Genomic DNA, 19278 nt, shown 5'->3' with positions numbered 1-19278 from the left:
TTATCTGGCTAAGTTAACTAGCTAACTCCAATATTCAGAGTTAGTCAGATGACTTAGCTGGCTAAGCTGCCCTAAAGTTAACTGGCTCTTGCAGCAATGTTTAATCTCAGGCAAGCTAGATAAACTCTCTAAGGAGCTTGGCCATAAGCGTGCATTTGGTAGACTGGGTATTTATTAGGGATGTGAATCGTTTTTTGACGATTTAAAAAAAATGTCCGATATTTTTTAAATCATCAAAAATCGGTACAGTGCACGATACAATAGAAATTTTCATGATTTATCATGAAAAATCATTACTCCCGTTAGTGTCCACTAACGGGAGTTATTTGGGGGGAGGGCGGGAAAATCGGCACACCAAAACAATCCCTAAACCCACCCCGACCCTATAAAACTAATCCCTTACCTTCCCCCACCCCCCCGAACCCCTCCCCCAAACTTTTTATGAGTACCTGGTGGTCCAGTGGGGGCGCGGGGACCGATCTCCCTCTCTCGGGCAATCGGCGCCATTTTGGCTGCCACTCAAAAATGGCACCGATGGCGCCATAGTATTGTTATAAATACTAGAGATGTGAATCGTGTGCCCGATCGTCTTAACGATCGGGTTCGACTGGAGGGAGAAAAAAATCTGATTGCTGGAGATGTGAATCGGAATCTGTTCCGATTCACATCGTTAATTTTTTTTAGTGAGGCCTGACCCTTTAAAATTGACCCCTTACCTTCCCCCCCCCGAACCCCCCCCAAAACTTTTTCGAGTACCTGGTGGTCCAGTGGGGGTGCAGGGACTGATATCCTGCCCTCGGGCCATCAGTGCCATTTTGACTGCCACTCAAAAATGGCGCCGATGGCCCAATTAAAAAAAACCCACCTGACCCTTTAAAGATGACCCCTTAGCTTCTCCCGATGGCCGCCGCCATCGTAAAGATGGCCGCCACCATCTTTAAAGATGGCGCCAGCCATCCAGTGCTCCTACCATGTGACAGGGGCCGGTCAATGGCACGGATACCCTGTCACATGGTAAGGGCAAAGGGCCATCGGCGCCATCTTTATGAGTGGCAGCCGACGGCCCGAGAACGGGAGATTGCTCCCGGGACCACCACTAGACCACCAGGTAATTTAAAAATGTTTTGGGGGGATCGGGAGGGTGGGAGAAGCTAAGGGGTCATCTTTAAAGGGTCGGGTGGGGTTTTTTTTAATCTGGCCATCGGCGCCATTTTTGAGTGGCAGTCAAAATGGCGCCAATGGCCCGAGAGCGGGAGATCGGTCCCCGCGCCCCCACTGGACCACCAGGTACTCTTAAAAAGTTTTGGGGGGGGATTTGGGGGGGGGGGGGAGGTAAGGCGTCAATTTTAAAGGGTTGGGCCTCACTAAAAAAAATTAACAATGTGAATCGGAACCGATTCCGATTCACATCTCCAGCGATCAGATTTTTTTCTCCCTCCAGTCGAATCCGATCGTTAAGATGATCGGGCACACGATTCACATCTCTAGTATTTATAACAATGACTAAAGTAGAGTTGTTGCACCAGAACACCAACCATCAATTGCTCAATTTGCTATGCCAAACATGGAGGCCCACCACAATAAGGAACAGTTCCAAAAAGGTGATGCTCCATGTGACCCTTCTCTGCACCAATCAGAAGGCCAAATGCTATTGCACCAAAACCCCTGATAGTGTGATCAGACCAGTCTATCTTTGGGCTTTTATTAAACTTAACTAAGTCCCGACACAGCCTGTGCTTCCTCAGATAATTTTCCATTGCAGGATATTCCCACAAAGCACAGGCAGCACTTCCCTGAGTAGTTTTCACCTGCAGTATACTCAAACAAAACACAGACTCCACTTTCTCAAAAGATTCTTCTTTGCAGAGTAACTTTAATCTTTGAACCCCTAACTTCCAGGCAAGTCACAACTTATTTCGATAAATGCCATCCTTAAGCATAAACAACTTTATATTTCCTGCAGGCATACATATCAGTCACAATATTCCTAGTATAAGTTTAAGAACAAGTCCTTTCAGCTGATTAGGGAACATCTGTGCATCACTCTAGGCACAGCTTATTGCATTGCTCCTTCACTCTGGCTAGATGCAGGTGAGTCACAATATTCTCAGCAAAAATATAAATACAAGTCCTTTAAGCTGACTTGTTCAATCTACTAGAACAATACTCAGCTGGGGCTGCCCTAGCTCACTACTCTCCTGTGGCTGAGTTTTAACGCCTTTCTTCTCTCTCTTGAGCTTCAGAATTTCCTCTGGTTCAAGTTTCAATGGCAATCAGAATCTCAGTCAATCATCACCCCAAGTCAACATTGCAATGCTTGTTTTATTTTGAAATAAGTAAGACTAGCATTATTTGTTGCAAATAACCAGAGCTGTTTGTGCCTTTCTTACTCAGATTTGGTCCTCTGTTTCCATGGGTTCCTCCTCTTCAGACAAAGCCAAGATCTCTGCTTCCTGAACTTCCAGCTCTTTTAGTTCAGGCTAAGTAGGGATTACTCCATCTCCTCCTCTTCCTCCTCAGTCTCTATTAACTATTCAGTTTCCTCTGGAACTACTCTCCCCCTTACCCTTTAGTTCCCATTCCTGGAACTGCATTGTATCTTCCATTCTTGATCAAAGATTATTGGGGATGGTAGTCAGTGATCAAGCCCCTTCCTTTTAAGGAGGTCTATTCCTCTTCCCTTACTTAGACCAAACCCTGGTCTCTTCTCCTCCCCTTTAATAAAGACTTTCTTCTTCTCCTTACTTGGATCAAATCCTGGTCTTTGACTAGGGGTTGACATATTCTCACTATATCTCTTATCCTTCATTTCTCTATAAGGAGGTGGGGCTACCTCATGACAATAGTAAATGCCAAACCCAGTAGTCCCCACAGCATCAGAAAATATTTTCAGGTCAAAAATAAAAATTGGTGGAAGTATCCAAACTGCAACACTGTTAAAGTATTTTAGAAATAAAGCACCTTATGTTCAGGCCTTTGTGAATTGCTCTGAAGACACAGATATGGTGGTGGTCCTGTAGTACATTGCTTGTTGAGAGGATGAGACATCAGAATAACTCTGGTAGTGAAGGTCCAGCTGCCAATTAATTAATGAATCCACTTCAGCAAAAGCTTGGCCATTCAGAATGCCTCAATCAACAGGGTTGACAAAGCAGCAAGCTTGTCTGGGGGGATCCTGGACACCATACATTTGGAGTCAAGATCTATCCCCAAAATACATCAGCCTAATGCAGGATGGGAGGGGGGGGGGCCAACATTTTTCTGTGGTTAAAGGGATACACTACTTCCTAGAAGTACAGGAAAGCCTGTCACATGCAGGGGAATTGCCTGGGCCCATGAACAAAAAAACAACAAGCTGAACATCTCAAAAGAGTCACCAGGGATGGATTTTTCCACTGGCATACACTTGTTGAAGTAGTAGTAACCTTCAAATATGAAGTCTAAGAGAGGAAAACAGTCTGTGTGGACTAGAAGCAGGCAGAAGGTAGACTCCATATCAGCCTTATCCATAATGGTGCATCTGACTCACTTCCTCGAGATGATAAAAGCACTATCAAATGAAACTTAGGTAAATGAACATTCATCCTGGGGTATGAAGTCATTAACCTAGGAGCCTTCAGGGTAAAACAGATTGTGTATCAAGTTGAACTTCCGTGTCTCCTTCTTTGGTACCACTGAGAGAGGAAATGATCATATGTTGGAAGAGGTGAAAGGCAAAGGGTCTCCCTATGCAAACTGATTGGATTTTTTTTGGCCAGCTTAGCCGTGATGATAGTCATGAGGTGGCAACCAGACCTGAAGTTTGGAGGATCCAATCCAGTGGGAGGGCCACTGAAAGGGATTTTAAAGCCATCCCTAAAACCAGTCACAATGTCAATGATTTTTGTGGATGCAGAAAGAGCCATGCTTCCATGGCCTCCCAACATATTGGGGTGAGTACTTTAGTTACCATTTCTTCTCTATTTACCTGGCATGGGTTTGAATTTCTTGAGATATTTAACAAGCATTTGGGATAAGTTACCTTTTCTTTCCCATGACGACAAGTTGAACAAGGGACCTTAGTAGCCCAAAAGGTTTGGACCTTGAAATTTTCACTAGCCTTATGAAGACATGATTTCAACCTAGCTCTCTGAACAGTTTATCTAGCAAAGAGGTGAGCCCCAAAGCATTTAGTGAACTTATGCTTGCATCTTCACTAGGGCAAAAAGCAGTTATTTCTGTTGAATCACCAGCAAATGTTAGATGATGCAGAGTTCCCCCTGCCCTGATAAATGCTGCTCATGTTACCCCTAGAGGGGTGGGGCTAGGCTTTATGTCATGTATCTGCCTTGACATATGTGTAAGACAAAGATTTGCATCCTGGGTTCCCCGCCATCTTTTCTCTAAGGACCTCAACTTAGTTAAGCCAGATGAAGCACTCTTACTGTTTCTATGTGCCCAAAATGCTGTCTGTGAATTCTCGTCTCTGCACATGACTGCACCCAGTTGACCATCTCCTGCTGGGGCAGCTGGTGGACTGTTACTCCTTTCTTCTTTCTCTGAGTTTGAACCCCTCTTCCTGCACCCATGTTACAGCTGGAAGATGTCAGTGTAATGACATCTCCTAATCCTCCAGTGTAGGGAACTGGGAATAGTGTCATATAGCCTAGGATAATCAGAAGGGGAAGGTCTCACAAGAGACACATCCCTTTCAGCTAGGGACATAAGAACATAAGAAAATGCCATACTGGGTCAGACCAAGGGTCCATCCAGCCCAGCATCCTGTTTCCAACAGTGGCCAATCCAGGCCATAAGAACCTGGCAAGTACCCAAAAACTAAGTCTATTCCATGTAACCATTGCTAATGGCAGTGGCTATTCTCTAAGTGAACTTAATAGCAGGTAATGGGAACCTCTAGAATCACCCAAGCTTGAGGAGCTCCTAGAGCTTGAGTTGGAGGAATGCCTCTTTGAATGTCACTTATGCCTTTCCTGTGCCTGAGGGGTGCCATTACCTTATATTGCTTCAAGAGTTCTTGTGAATGTGTGACACATGGCATCTAGTGTGGTGAGCCAAGTTGGAGCGAGGGGTTGGCCAAGAGTACTCTCAGAAACTACCACATCTCCAAAGGCTGCAGAGTACCAGTGCCAAATTGCATTGTCACCTTAGGGTCCACATGATGGGATTCCTTGTGGACTCTAAAATAATGTAGCCTGAAGACTCTTTCCAGCAAGGTGATCGCCAACAGAAGGGGGGGCAACAAGAGCCACTAAATTTGAAGGTGTTAGACCATCTCTTTTCAGGCCTTGTACGCTCAGACAGCAAGCTGCCATCACTCTGCAGAGAGTGTTCTTCATTCCAGCACTGAAAACAGTAATTCCCATTGGAATTACAGTGCATCAGGATCTGGGCACCCTGATAATACTTACTTTCTAAACTATCCTTCAGAGGTGAATGAGGGGGGCAGGGATAAGAGTAATATCCCATGCTCTTGTGCTCCTGTGACATGCAAGTGTTTGCAGTGAGCCCTCTTGGCCTCCCATTGATTTTACCTGAAGAACTTGAGCTTCTGCCCCAGCGCACTCATGCAGAATGGTGAAAGGGGCTCAGACCCCTACTATAGCCACCAGGGGCACCCTCTGGATGACTCAACTGGAGGTACAGCCAGAATCTTTCACTTCATATCTATTCAGGAAGGGTCCAGGACATGTAGCAGGGATGGAGGCTGGTGTGCTACCCATGGGGGGGGCATCCCCATGGGGAACAGAGACCTTCCATGATGTGCTTTCACCCCTTGAGGGTGGATCACAGACTCCTGTGAGCCCAGTGGTCTGCAGACAAAAACAGGTCAGGCAATGAGGAACCATTGCTGGGATGACTCCTCTTTCAGCCACCCTGAGCCCCTGAGTCAGGGGCCTGCACATGGGGTGGTGGCACCATGGTGCGCACCTTCTTCCCTGCTGATGTTTTCTTCCTCTCATGTTCTAGGGGGCGAGCCCCTGCCTCTGCCCTTCCTCGACACCACAAGAATCAGTAGCATCCACTTGCTCCACTTCTACCCCCCACTCATGAGGGTCCTCTCCCCCTTTAACATGGCAGCAGAGATTGAAATGGGGGCATGTCAGACCCATGCTGTGGTTACCAACTGACAGAACATCTGTAGTAGTAGGAGGAGAGGAAAGCATCCGAGAAGTACTCATCTACAGGAGTGCAGGCCTTCTGGGCATTGTCGCTTACTAGCGTGGTCCATGGGATGACAAAGCCAAACTGCCCTGGTGTTTAAAGAAAAAAGTTTTAATTTAATTTTTATTTTTAATCAGGGCTCAACAATAAATAGGGGAAGACCTCGGGTCTCTCAAACGAAGAAATAAGAATCATCCTGAGGATTTAACCTGAATTTAAGGATTGCTCTCCCCTTCCCCATTATTATAATTATTATTATTTTTTTAAATAATGGAGCTTCCTCAGATTGGCAGAATGGGGACAGTCCCAAAGAGGGAGGCAGCTAGTGCTCACAAACCCCCACACCTGATGCCAGTGGCTAGACAATCACCAAAATTTCGGGCTGGCGCTAATGTTAACATGCAGCTGCGAGTACTGCTGGGTAATCCTCAGTATGCAGCGCTGCAGCCACACAGGGTCCATCAGGGGAGTTATGCTGTCTCCAGAGCATCAGCACTACTCCCATCCCCCCTTACAAACCAAAGAAGATGCAAAAGAGTGTCTGAAACCCCCCCCCCCTTTTCACCCCTCCCCACACAGACTCCACTGGCCCATCAAGTCCTGGCAACAGGGTGAGCCGACAACAACTCCCCACCAGAGATAATGGGGGGAGCCTCAGTCCAATGCAGAGGGTAAGGACCATGAGCTGGGGGTCTTTCTGCTGCTCGTGGTGGGGGGGGGGCCCTGAGTGCTCCATCACTGGTGTTGCCCACCCACTCTGTCTTATGCCAGCTGTCAGGGTAGCAGCCACACATAAATTAATACACATTGCCAGGAGCTTCAGAGCTCTGGGCATGTTATGTATTTCAAGAGCACCAAGAGAAAAAAGACTCTGTTCCTGCTGCTCTGTAGTTGGGAGCCTTTTGGGGAGATTTCAGATGGGGGATAGTGTTGGGAATTTAGTCAGGCATTATTTTCTAGATAGAAGAAGGGGGTAGAATCAGTCACACTTAAAAAAAAGATTTTGGAGGGGGGAGAGAGGAAGTTGAGAACAAGCAGCCACCTTTATATTTTTTTAAATTGGACAGCTGGGGAAGAGGAATTCATCCATGGCTCAGTTACCTTTTTTTTTTTTACTTACCAAGCTCAATGCTTTTGCTTAATGTACGTGGTTAGATTTAAAGTCATTTTGGTAAACATTAGGGATGTGAATCGTGTCCTCGATCGTCTTAACGATCGATTTCGGCTGGGAGGGGGAGGGAATCGTATTGTTGCCATTTGGGGGGGTAAAATATCGTGAAAAATCGTGAAAAATCGTGAAAAATCTAAAAATCTAAAAATCGCAAAACCGGCACATTAAAACCCCCTAAAACCCACCCCCGACCCTTTAAATTAAATCCCCCACCCTCCCGAACCCCCCCAAATGAGTTAAATAACCTGCGGGTCCAGCGGCGGTTCGGAACGGCAGCGGTCCGGAACGGGCTCCTGCTCCTGAATCTTGTTGTCTTCAGCCGGCGCCATTTTCCAAAATGGCGCCGAAAAATGGCGGCGGCCATAGACGAACACGATTGGACGGCAGGAGGTCCTTCCGGACCCCCGCTGGACTTTTGGCAAGTCTCGTGGGGGTCAGGAGGCCCCCCACAAGCTGGCCAAAAGTTCCTGGAGGTCCAGCGGGGGTCAGGGAGCGATTTCCCGCCGCGAATCGTTTTCGTACGGAAAATGGCGCCGGCAGGAGATCGACTGCAGGAGGTCGTTCAGCGAGGGTTCCGGCGCCTCGCTGAACAACCTCCTGCAGTCGATCTCCTGCCGGCGCCATTTTCCGTACGAAAACGATTTGCGGCGGGAAATCGCTCCCTGACCCCCGCTGGACCTCCAGGAAATTTTGGCCAGCTTGTGGGGGGCCTCCTGACCCCCACGAGACTTGCCAAAAGTCCAGCGGGGGTCCGGAAGGACCTCCTGCCGTCCAATCGTGTTCGTCTATGGCCGCCGCCATTTTTCGGCGCCATTTTGGAAAATGGCGCCGGCTGAAGACAACAAGATTCAGGAGCAGGAGCCCGTTCCGGACCGCTGTCGTTCCGGACCGCCGCTGGACCCGCAGGTTATTTAACTCATTTGGGGGGGGGTTCGGGAGGGTGGGGGATTTAATTTAAAGGGTCGGGGGTGGGTTTTAGGGGGTTTTAGTGTGCCGGCTCACGATTCTAACGATTTATAACGATAAATCGTTAGAATCTCTATTGTATTGTGTTCCATAACGGTTTAAGACGATATTAAAATTATCGGACGATAATTTTAATCGTCCTAAAACGATTCACATCCCTAGTAAACATACCTGGATAATTTTCAGCCTGCTCAGCTCTACAACCACACTTATTCAGATAGATTTATCCAGGTTCTGCTGAATATGAGCGCTATCTGACTAATTTTAAACCATATCTTGAAATGTTCCAAACTAACAAATTTTTTTTTTTGTCTGGATAAGTTTGAGCCGGGTATGATATTTTTACATTTTGTTTCTGATTTTAATAGCATGTGAGGCTCTTATGCCAATAAGCAGTGTTTTGAAATAATATGCTGTTGTTATGCAACTATGTAATATTTTGTATTGCAAACTACAAAATCCAGCAAACTATAGAGTTAGCAAAGCCAATAAATGACAAACAGGAAAGAAACCTCACCAATTAACTCTAGACATTCACCAATTTAGCTGAGAACTATGTTTTCAAAAAATTGTGGATCAGTTCAAATATTATTTCAATTGTCCAAATAGTGCAAACATTCTTTAACACATGCAATGTGGCCTGTTTTTTACCTAATAGCTGTATCAGTGATTTGCTAAATATTATGAAACCACAAATACCAAAAATAAAATATTTAAAATGTACTCTAGAGCAGTGGTTCTCAACCTTTTTTCTACTGGGATACCCCTGACAGATAATGCTTACATGCATGACACACTGATCACTTGATCATCATGAGCTAAATGTAAATATACTCTGCATCCACAGAAACTCGCCCCCCACCCCCAGTCCCCAAACAATGGATGCAAAGGAGATTTCCCCATACAACTGAACATATAAAAAATATATTCTGATTCTGGTGCTAGCTCAGTAACAGAAACACAAACTCCTTTACTACCAGGCGCATTGTAAATATACAAAATATGAAGGAAAAAAACACTCAGTCATGTGTAGCCAACTTGCCATACCATAGCAATACTAATTCCAAGAATTCAGACAGCAATATCCCTGCCTTTGAAAAGGCAACAGTGCACCACAAGTGCATGTCCTATTGAGAATGAGAAAATGCAACAAGTAAGACTGATACAAATCTCTACCTACTAGTAAAATATCTCACCTCAGTCATGCACACAGAACTGACCTTTACCAAATGCAGAATAAAAGACTGCAAATTATAAATATGGAGACAAAGGGGGTCATTTATCAAAATGTGCTAAGGCTTTTTCACATGTGGAAATGTGTTTACTGCATGTGATAGCACCATATTGAAAATAGGAGGAGTGGGTGGTAAGGTTTTATCACCTTGTGTGATGTGGCCTATTTTGATGAATTGAAGCTCCCAGCACATCCAACTAGCCTGAGAGAGAGAGATGTTGAGTCCATCAAGCTAGGCTGAGAGAACACTGCCCAAATCTCATCTTTGGGTGAGTTTCTCACTCCGAGGGTCATCAAATGTTCACAAGAGACCACTGTTCTGTTCGTACATCTAACATTGAATGTCAAAGGGGCCCCTAACCCCCTACACTGATACCTAACCCTCACCTCGAGTTACTAAGTAGGCCTACCATAGGGATACAAATACCTATCTAGGGAGAAGACACTATGGCCAGGCACACACTATCTCTCTCTCTCTCTCATGTTATTGCAATTTGCACTAACTTAACTAGCACAAATTGTGATAGAATGAATATTTGCATAAACCACACCCCTTTTGCTATCACATGCGATACTTATCACATTTTGATAAATCCAGGCCAAAATCTTGAATGGAAACCTCAAAATGCCAATCTGCATGCAGTGCAAAACTGGAGAACTAGAAACAGAAATACATTTCCTCCTACAATAAGCAAAGTACAAAGAGAGAAAATATGAACATTCCCAAAACATATGATGTCTCTTGCACCCCATTAGTCACCTGCCCTGCCTCCATCATCCTTCACTTCTCCCAAGTACTCTTTTTCAATCATCTGCTCACACTCACATCCTTGCACAGCATTCCTAACCCCCCTCATATCCTCTTCCCTGTGCTCCCTCTTTCCCCTGATTGACTCTCCCTACCTCCTTCATCCCATCCCCTTCCCTGCCCTGCCCAGCTATCCCGACCCTTGTTTCCCACCCCTTCCTGCTCAGCAGCCCCCACATTCCATCTCCCTTCCACCTCTATCTGCTCAGCATTCACAACTTCCTTTCCCCTACCCTCCACAGGGTGAAGAGATCAGCAGAAGCATCACTCCCAAACTCAGCAGGGGAAGATAAAGTTTGTGTCCCATCGGGCCCAGAACAGAAGGAGTTGGCATTGTCTCACTCTGATCTGGATGAAAGAAGAAACAGCCTCCCACTGGGCCAAAAAGAGGAGAAGGAAGTGAGAGTAGCCTCCTGTCAGGCCCAATATAAGACAAGTCAACCAACGCCTACTCGAGCTGATAAGGAGATAGACAGCAGCTTCCTGCTGACCCTTCGACACATCTCCCAGGACCTCGTGAAACACCACTGCTCTAGAGTGTCATTTCTGGTATATCATTTTCTTCATGGCAAATGTCTACATAGCTTATAAAAGGAGACACAAACAAACCTGAATCATGCAACTTATGTGAACTGAAGGGTTGTATACCCACCAATCAAAATCTTTCTTCAAGAACTTATTTGATATGCTGAACAAGGTGCATATTCAGCTGCTGAGTGGCTTGGCATGTTAGCTGGCTAAACTTACCTGGATAACTTAGAGATAATTTTTAAAAGCTCGGTGCACTTCAAAATCAGGAGATACACACACATCAGGCTCACGCATACCCACTGAACTTTAAAAGCCACTCAGATGCGCACATATCTCATGCTGCACACGCATATCAAAAGTTTTCAAAAAGGAGTGGAGCATGGTCTGAGAATGGCATGGGCATTTTGGGACATGGCCAAGAAATGGGCGTGAAAATACTTATGCACCTAAGCACACCCAGACTACCAAGCCACGTATGTTTAATTCTGCTATGGAGAAGGTATAAGCTAAAAAAAGAAAGATCCATTTCTGACAGGTTTAAAGGGTCTGGGGCAATGGGGAATGCAGGCTATCAAACAAGGGGGGGTTTGGAGGACCTAGCTTTTAACTGGTTGAACTGGTAATCAAACTGGTGAAACTGGACATGTGCCCCTTTTAATATTATTCAAATAATGCAGTAAAATCAAGATTTACATGGCTAGGTACGTGTCTGGTTAAAATTAGGCACACGAGTGCATGCATATATGTGCACACCTTATAAAATCACTGTGCCCCTGGGCGCAAGCTGACACATATGTGCAAAATTGCACCTGCTTACAGGTTTGAAATTTACCATCTTACCTTTATATTCAGCAATGCGGACACACCACTGAATATATCTGGCTAACTTTAGGACAGGTATATTGGGCGACCAGACTTATCCTGTAAGTTATCCAGCTAACTCTGAATATCGAAGTTAGCCAGGTAAGTTATCTGGCTATCTCAGCTCCACTCTGTTATGCCCATTTCACTCCTACCACTTAGCCAGATAAATACTTAGCCTAAGTGGCAGCTGCTACTGCACCACTTAGTTGAAAGTCGAAACTTATCTGGAATGATGCCGAATTTGGGCCTCAACAAGACCAGTGATCTTTTCCAACCAATCAGAATAATTTAGCAAATTTAAAGTCCTTTTAGACCAGTCAAGTCACTGCTGATATTCTATGTTTATTCATTGAAACCTTCTTTAATAGTAGAATTTGAATCCATGAACTTCAGAATTTATAAGTGAGGAAACCTTTTCTACTCACAACATCCCAATAACTCATCTAGATGTCATGAATTGAATGACACTTAAACGATGACAAAAAATAGATTAATCAGAGCTATGATAACACTCAAAACAAAATATTACTGTGAGCTTTGTGCAGCATTTTGTTCTGCAAACAGCTGTAATTTGTTGAGATATTTATTGATCTTATCATATTTTACTAATTAGCTTAGGCCTATATTCACTAAAGCTGCCGGACTCTTTGAATTGCACAGTACAGGGGGGCAGCGGGCGAAGCGCGGGCGAGCCTGCGAAAGCCGGCAGCGATCGCATCTCTGCAGTACGATCGCTGCCGGCTATCTCACCCAATAGCGCAATCATAAAAGGTGGTGCTATTGGGTGCGAAGTCGGCAGCGAAAAGGGTTCTTACCTTTTCGCTGTCTGCGATGTCTTCATGGCGTCCGCCCCGGTGCCGCCCCCGACTCCTCCTGTTCCGGTCTTGACGCCACCCCCATTTAGTGATCACACGCGCAAAGTCCCTTTGGAAAATGACCCCCTTAATCAAGGAAAACATGGTATTATACAACTACTCAAATGTTATTATTAAATTAAATGTAAAATACACCTCAGCTAGCCTAACACTGCTAGTATTATATATTAATTCATAAAACAGACTGCATTCAGTAATGCATTTAAACCCTTTGATTCCAGGGATCTGCTTGCAGCATCTTCTTGGCTGCTTATGATTTTGATGAAACTTCTGAAAAAGTAGGCAAAAGCAACTCAAAATACTGCACACTAAATAAAAAATAGTGCACACAAAATCAAGAGTGTGCACTAAATGAGAAATTTAAAAAAAGCAAAAGAAACCCAAATAAAATAAAACAAAAAAGAAGGAAAAATTAACCAAAACAAAATGAACCAAAAGTTTTACTGATGCACAGCCCTAAGAAAAAAATTAAAAATTTCTCTTTTTAAAGCTTTTCTTTTCACATGCATCCAAAGATGCTTGTTATCTCTTTCATTATAAGCATATTAGTTTTATAATTCTAACCTAAAACTTCTATTGTTTTTTTTAATTAGCATAATGTGATTCAAAAATATTTTTTGTATTTTATAACTTGCACTTTTAAAGTAATCAATTTCTCATCCAATTCTTGTTTTATCAAATTTCCAGAATCTTTACATTTCTCATTGCTAAATATCATTAACTACAGGGACAATTTATTTAAAATACTTTTCTACAAATGACTGACCTTTAACAAATAATTTGGGTTCATTCAAGATCTTTAAACATTTTGGAATATATTCATTTTTACAGTATTTAGTCAGTGTTACAATGTAATTTTATTCTCAAAGATCTTTGAAATACATAACTCTAGCAGCCGCCACTTTTACCCACGTGGCTGTCGTTCCTACCTTCTGGCTTCTTACTCTTTTTAGACATGTAAGCATTCACTTTATACACATGAACAACACAGAGAACTGTTGTTGGTATAATAAGGCCGCAGCTTTTGTTTAACACATCCAGAAAAACTTAGTTTTTGGGTACTTGCCAGGTTCTTGTAGCCTGGATTGGCCACTGTTGGAAACAGGATGCTGGGCTTGATGGACCCTTGGTCTGACCCAGCATGGCATGTTCTTATGTTCTTCTTATGTTCCCTGGGTACCCGAGCCGGTATGATGTCTCCACTGCTGCCCGCCGTAGGGACCAAGCAAGGCAGTCTTACTCCCTGGACCCCCGCCTTGTCTGCCAGCAAGGGGGGTCCCCGACCATCGGCACATTCCGCGCCCCCACCTTTTGCACCACCCAAGGTGCTGATCGGCTACCACGCCGTCCTGTGATGTCACCGGCACCACTTGCAATATGCCCAACCGGTCCGGGTAACCGTCCTCTCCCTCTCAGCTGCGACATTGACCCCCGCAGTGAATGCATTTGAATTGTGCTAACATAAGTAGGCTATTTGCTGCATAAGTTAATCAGTTATAAGAATGTACACTTATAATATTGCATGCTTAACCTGATACAGTGTTATTTGTTTCGTTGTACATTCATTATTTAAAAACATTCTCAATTTTTTAGCAAACTTATTTCATAGGGTGGGTGGGTGGGATTTTTCGGGCATGCGCTGGGAGGAAAGGGGGGTCCTGTCCTCCGTCGCGGTCCTTTAAAGGGCCAATGATGTCATTGGCGGCGTCGCCGAAGCTCTTCCTGTGCGCGGCACTGGGGCGTGGCCTAGCCCCACATCATCGCGCTCTTGCGTGCACAGGGGACAGGTGGTGGCTCATTCGCATGCTGGTGCTGCCACGTCGGCGTGCACCTCTCCTCCCCCCCTTTTGTCGGGAAGCCGTCCTCGGCGGGGGAGTGGGGCAGCGCTTCGGTTATGGGTGGGCTCTGGCAATCCCGGTCAGGCCCACCTATTTGTCAATCTCTGACCACTATACATAAATTGATTAAGGAGAATCATCTTAAAATAGTTTTGGTATTTGCTGTTTCATAACTTTCAGCAAATCTCTGATGCATCACTTATGTGAAATGCTGGCCACACTGGATACTTTTAAAGAATGTTTCCACTGATTTGGACAATTGAATGAATGATTACATAGTCCATTAATTTTTGAAACACAAGTTCTTGCTTATAAAGATTTTTCATTGAATCACTAGAAGGTTTTTTGAGACTTATCACCATTTCAAGCCATTTTAAATGATCTGAATTACTCACTGCTGGCTATCAGAAGTATTTTCCTCCTTTACACTAACAGGGTGTTTTCAACTAACAAAGTGAATATTTAGAGGTCACTGGTTTCATTGGATTCTTTCCTGTGTGGCATATTTATTGTGTATGTATTATCCACTGAACAAAACCCTATGAATATATATGATGTAACTGTAATGTCATACAACAAAAAAATTAAACACCATACAACACAATTACATAAATAAATGCTACATAATAAAAGTACTACTGCATAACACAACTGTATATCATTACTATACAACAGCAATATTCAACACCATTAAACACGTATAGCCATTATATTCCATAAACCCACAGAAATAATTCAGTCAAACTCCCAGCAACAATATAAATTAGAAATAATAAAACATACATTGACACAAATGTACAATACTGAACCAAATCACCTTAACATGATAACCAAATGCTCAGCCCATACAAATATTACCATATTTGTATTAATAAATGAGTAAAACAAACACATGCATATCTTCTACACAATATTTTTTGCTTTATTTCAGGTTAATAATCAAAGTGATATTTTGATATGTGTATGGGTGTGGTGATGTGTTTGTGTCAGAGCTGCCATGTGACTGTTTTTTAAATGAAACCATGTAGATCCATCTCTTTTACACCTCTCTTCATGTGTTTTGGTAACTGTAGGGTTGATGATTTTAAATAGTGGCAACAAGACTAAAAATACCCTGATGCGTTAGGATACAAGAATAACAAAAAGTCTCACTCAGAACCTGGGACACTTGCAGCTATGTTATTTAGGGTTTATACTTTCTTTGCAAAATTATATTTTCTTTTTCCTTCACAGTAACAGTGCTGGCCTATTTCTGTTTAGATAAGATAGATATTTATGGGTTAGTCACACAGAAGGAACTGTAACATCTCTGAAGTAAAGTCTGCTTCTCTGCTATTAAGACCACGTTTATGAATGTCTAGGAAATAATTAATTAAACAATGTGTCTTGACAAGCCTGTCATGGTCAACTGTATCGCCTGCTTCCTTATATTCATATCTTAATGAAAGAAATAAATGTATGTACAATACTTCATCCATGCTGGATTAAACTGCACAAATAACTATGTCCCACTTACTTTTGAGCTCAGTGCATACAATTTCACAACTTCTTAGTTCTTGGGGAAACTCTGGTGGTGCAGTCCCTCCTAGTTCACTCCATACACAGCTCTATACCTAAAAACAGAACAAAAACTGGTAGATCGATATAGAATGTAAGGCAAGGCATTTGCAAGTTTATATTAGAAAATTTTGTAAAGATGTTTCATATTTCCAAGGGTTGGTATTACAATCTATAAGTGTGACTCAGTAAGGGAAGCCCCTGAGTCAGCAGGTTTGTTTTAACATGGTGGAGCTGATTTCTTTCACTTGGCTCTTACCAATGGAAATTGTCTTACTTAGGAAGAAATCTGCTAGAGTGGGGAAGGGTAATTTGAGAGGAGCAAGGCCACTAGCCAGTTCCCACCTACACAAGGTTGTGGTAACATCAGATGTATTCCTTGGAGTGGGAATTTATCATGGAGCTCTTAACAATGCAAAAGTGATAATAAGGCATGGGTTTTTTGTTGCAGCATTCAAGATGTTTTGACATTCCAGCCTTCTAATGGGCAGCGTAAGAATAGGTGCTGTATCATTTTGGGCTGGCTCCATGAGACCCAGGATTTTATGAGTGATAAAATTGTAGAATGATGGGATTTTGCAGCTCTAGCTGTGTTTCTGGGGTTCTAGAACCTGGTCAGCCTAGTGTGACCACAGGTTTTCAGTATGATAGAGGTGATCTGAAGGGTAATTTGCATGCCATTATGGTCAATTTGTCACCAGTAGGGCGGGCAGCCTTAGTCTTGGACTGATAACTCTTATGTTTCAATTGTTAAGGCTAGAAAGTATAGATAAGGGAATTCAATGACAGATATTTGGCAGCCAAAATGGGGTTGAAGTACTTGTTGAATATTGTTGATTATTATGGTTGTATTGCAGAAACATGTGGATATCAATAATCAAAAGCCATTTAGGCCCGAATTCACCATTCTTTCGCAGAATGGTGAATCCTGCGAAAACAGGGGTCGGGGGGGGAAGTGGGGGCAGTCCTGCGAAAGCCCGCAGCCTTCGCACCACTGCGGGGCGCCGGCTGCCGGTTTTCACACCGAATAGCAACATCATAAAAGGTGTAGTTATTTGGTACGCTACTGCCGACAATAATGTTAGTAACATTATTGCCGGCAGCGAAAACACCACCGACTCTGCCCCTCCCCACTCTGACTCCTCCCCTCCCCCTAATTTGCATCATATTGCATGAAAAAAGGTCCTTTTTGCATGTGATATGGCCTTATCGCGTGCGTTAGGGCCCTAACACATGCGATAAGGGTTTAGAAAATAACCCCTTATTTGGACAACTCCAAAGATATCCATCTAAATAGCAAATTTGGAATATTCATCCAATTATCGAGCTAAATTATATCTAGATAAGACTTTTGTTGTCAGGCCATTGAAATTGGGCCAGGAGGCCCATGACACTTTATTTTATTTTTTTTTACTGGAGTGATACTTAATGGGATATTTTTGAAGATATCCATTAAGAAGCTAGTTATACAGCCACACAAGGCTGGATAACTTTAGGCCTAACTGTCCTTATTTAAGCAATGGCCAGTTAGGATAAAGTTATCCAGCTATATGTAGCTGGATAACTTTAGGATAGTATATTTAGTGGGGCATATATCCCGCTGAATATACTGAACAAGTTATCTGGGAAATTTTAGCTTGATAACTTGTCCACTAACCACTTTTCTGAATATTATCCAGTAATGCTTTATAATTTAAATAAGGCTGTGGCCTTATTTCCCACTATATTTTGCTCTGTGTGTTTGGTAATTGGAGGAGTGTGACTGCCAATGTTAACCCCTGCATGTAAGGAAATATCTGAATTATGGGAAGAAATTTGGACCACAATCATTATTTTTTTTAATCGATCTCAATAAAAGAACACTATTTATTTTGAAAAGTTTGGAAAAAGGTATCAGAACATGACTGTAGATATTTTCAGAAAGTATTATTCATTTAAAAGTAATAGGTTTATGTTTATCAAGTTGCATTTGGTTTTTTTTCCAATTACAGCAGGTCACTGTGGAACTCCAGAACTTATAGTCAATGGCCAAGTTATTGGAGAGAATTATGGGTACAGAGACACAGTTGTATATCAATGCAGCCCAGGTTTTCGATTGATTGGCTCTTCTGTACGAATTTGTCAACAAGATCACAACTGGTCTGGACAGCTGCCCACCTGTGTGCGTAAGTAAGCATGCTAAAAAAAATCACATTAACTACATGTTAGTACTCTTCATTCTATTTACCATAAAACATTTCATGATTATGTCCTGTACAAACATATATAGCATATATATGTATATATATACAGAATAATAAATGACTCTCATGTATTTATGCTTTTAATAATTATAAAGTAGTTGCAACAGAAATATGCAATTTTGTAAAATAATGCCCTTACTGCAATTTAACATCAAAACCCATCTATCAACGCAGGCTAATGGGCAATTTTAACATGGATGTTACCAATTTTAATGCCTGATTTATTAAATAATATTTATAATATTTAATAAAAATGGCATTAAAACCATTTTTCAGATCCTTTAATGCTGATGCTTTTCTGCTGCTGGCAGCTCATGGGTTTTACTGCTGCTGGTAATGCATTGGTGTTCTTGGTAGTGATAATGATTGTCCAACAGAGGATGCAATTCTGCAAGGTGAACAGCAGGGGCTGCTATGCCCTTATCCCTCCCCCCTTCCCCCGCCAACCATAAGTGACAAATCACAGGTGTCGGAACCCCCTAGAAGTGATGTATTACAGGTGTAGATTCTTCTCCTACTCCAAGTGACAGATTACAGGCACCAGCCGCCCAAAACTCTGAATGATAAATGAAAGGTAGCAGCAATCCTGCCGCCCTACTCCTTCTGAATCCTTGTTAAATTGAAAATGGTGCCAGCTGACTAATCTGAAGTCTACCAACTAGTATCTAAGGGGCTCATTCCCTACCATCCACCCCCTTTGAAATGCAAAACTTGTTTTTTGCACTTTCTGTTTAACTTGAATACTTGATCTATTGGTTGAAGGAGGAGTTCAAGGTTAAATGCAGAAATGGACTGTGCTCTGATGGAACACTAAAAATAGCAAGTAAAAAATCCAAAGGGATACACTCAGGCAGTCCCCACAATCATAAAACAGTAAAAAGAAGAAGTACCAAAGTACTATTTAACAAAAACATGTATAAAGGACACATAGAAAGAAAGGATTGCAGTGAGAAAACTCACTGAATTACTATTTTTTTCCAATTTTCAAATGGAATTAAAAGTTCAGTTGTGGGCTATCTCATATCAGTT

At 42.9% G+C, this 19278-nt stretch overlaps 1 protein-coding gene across 1 annotated transcript in view; it reads left to right on the top strand.

Annotated features, from left to right (window-relative positions):
• The window catches only part of CSMD3 (CUB and Sushi multiple domains 3), a 3551396-nt gene that overhangs the window by 3150688 nt on the left and 381430 nt on the right, over nucleotides 1-19278 (top strand). Inside the window, 1 exon segment of the mRNA XM_029591914.1 lies at nucleotides 17998-18171. Within this exon segment, the coding sequence (XP_029447774.1) occupies nucleotides 17998-18171 (174 nt within the window).

Source organism: Rhinatrema bivittatum, chromosome 2 (genome assembly GCF_901001135.1).
Source record: "Rhinatrema bivittatum chromosome 2, aRhiBiv1.1, whole genome shotgun sequence".
Taxonomy (NCBI): Eukaryota; Metazoa; Chordata; class Amphibia; order Gymnophiona; family Rhinatrematidae; genus Rhinatrema; species Rhinatrema bivittatum.
The sequence above is the reverse complement of the archived record's forward strand: the minus strand, read 5'-3'. Positions and strand labels throughout refer to the sequence as shown.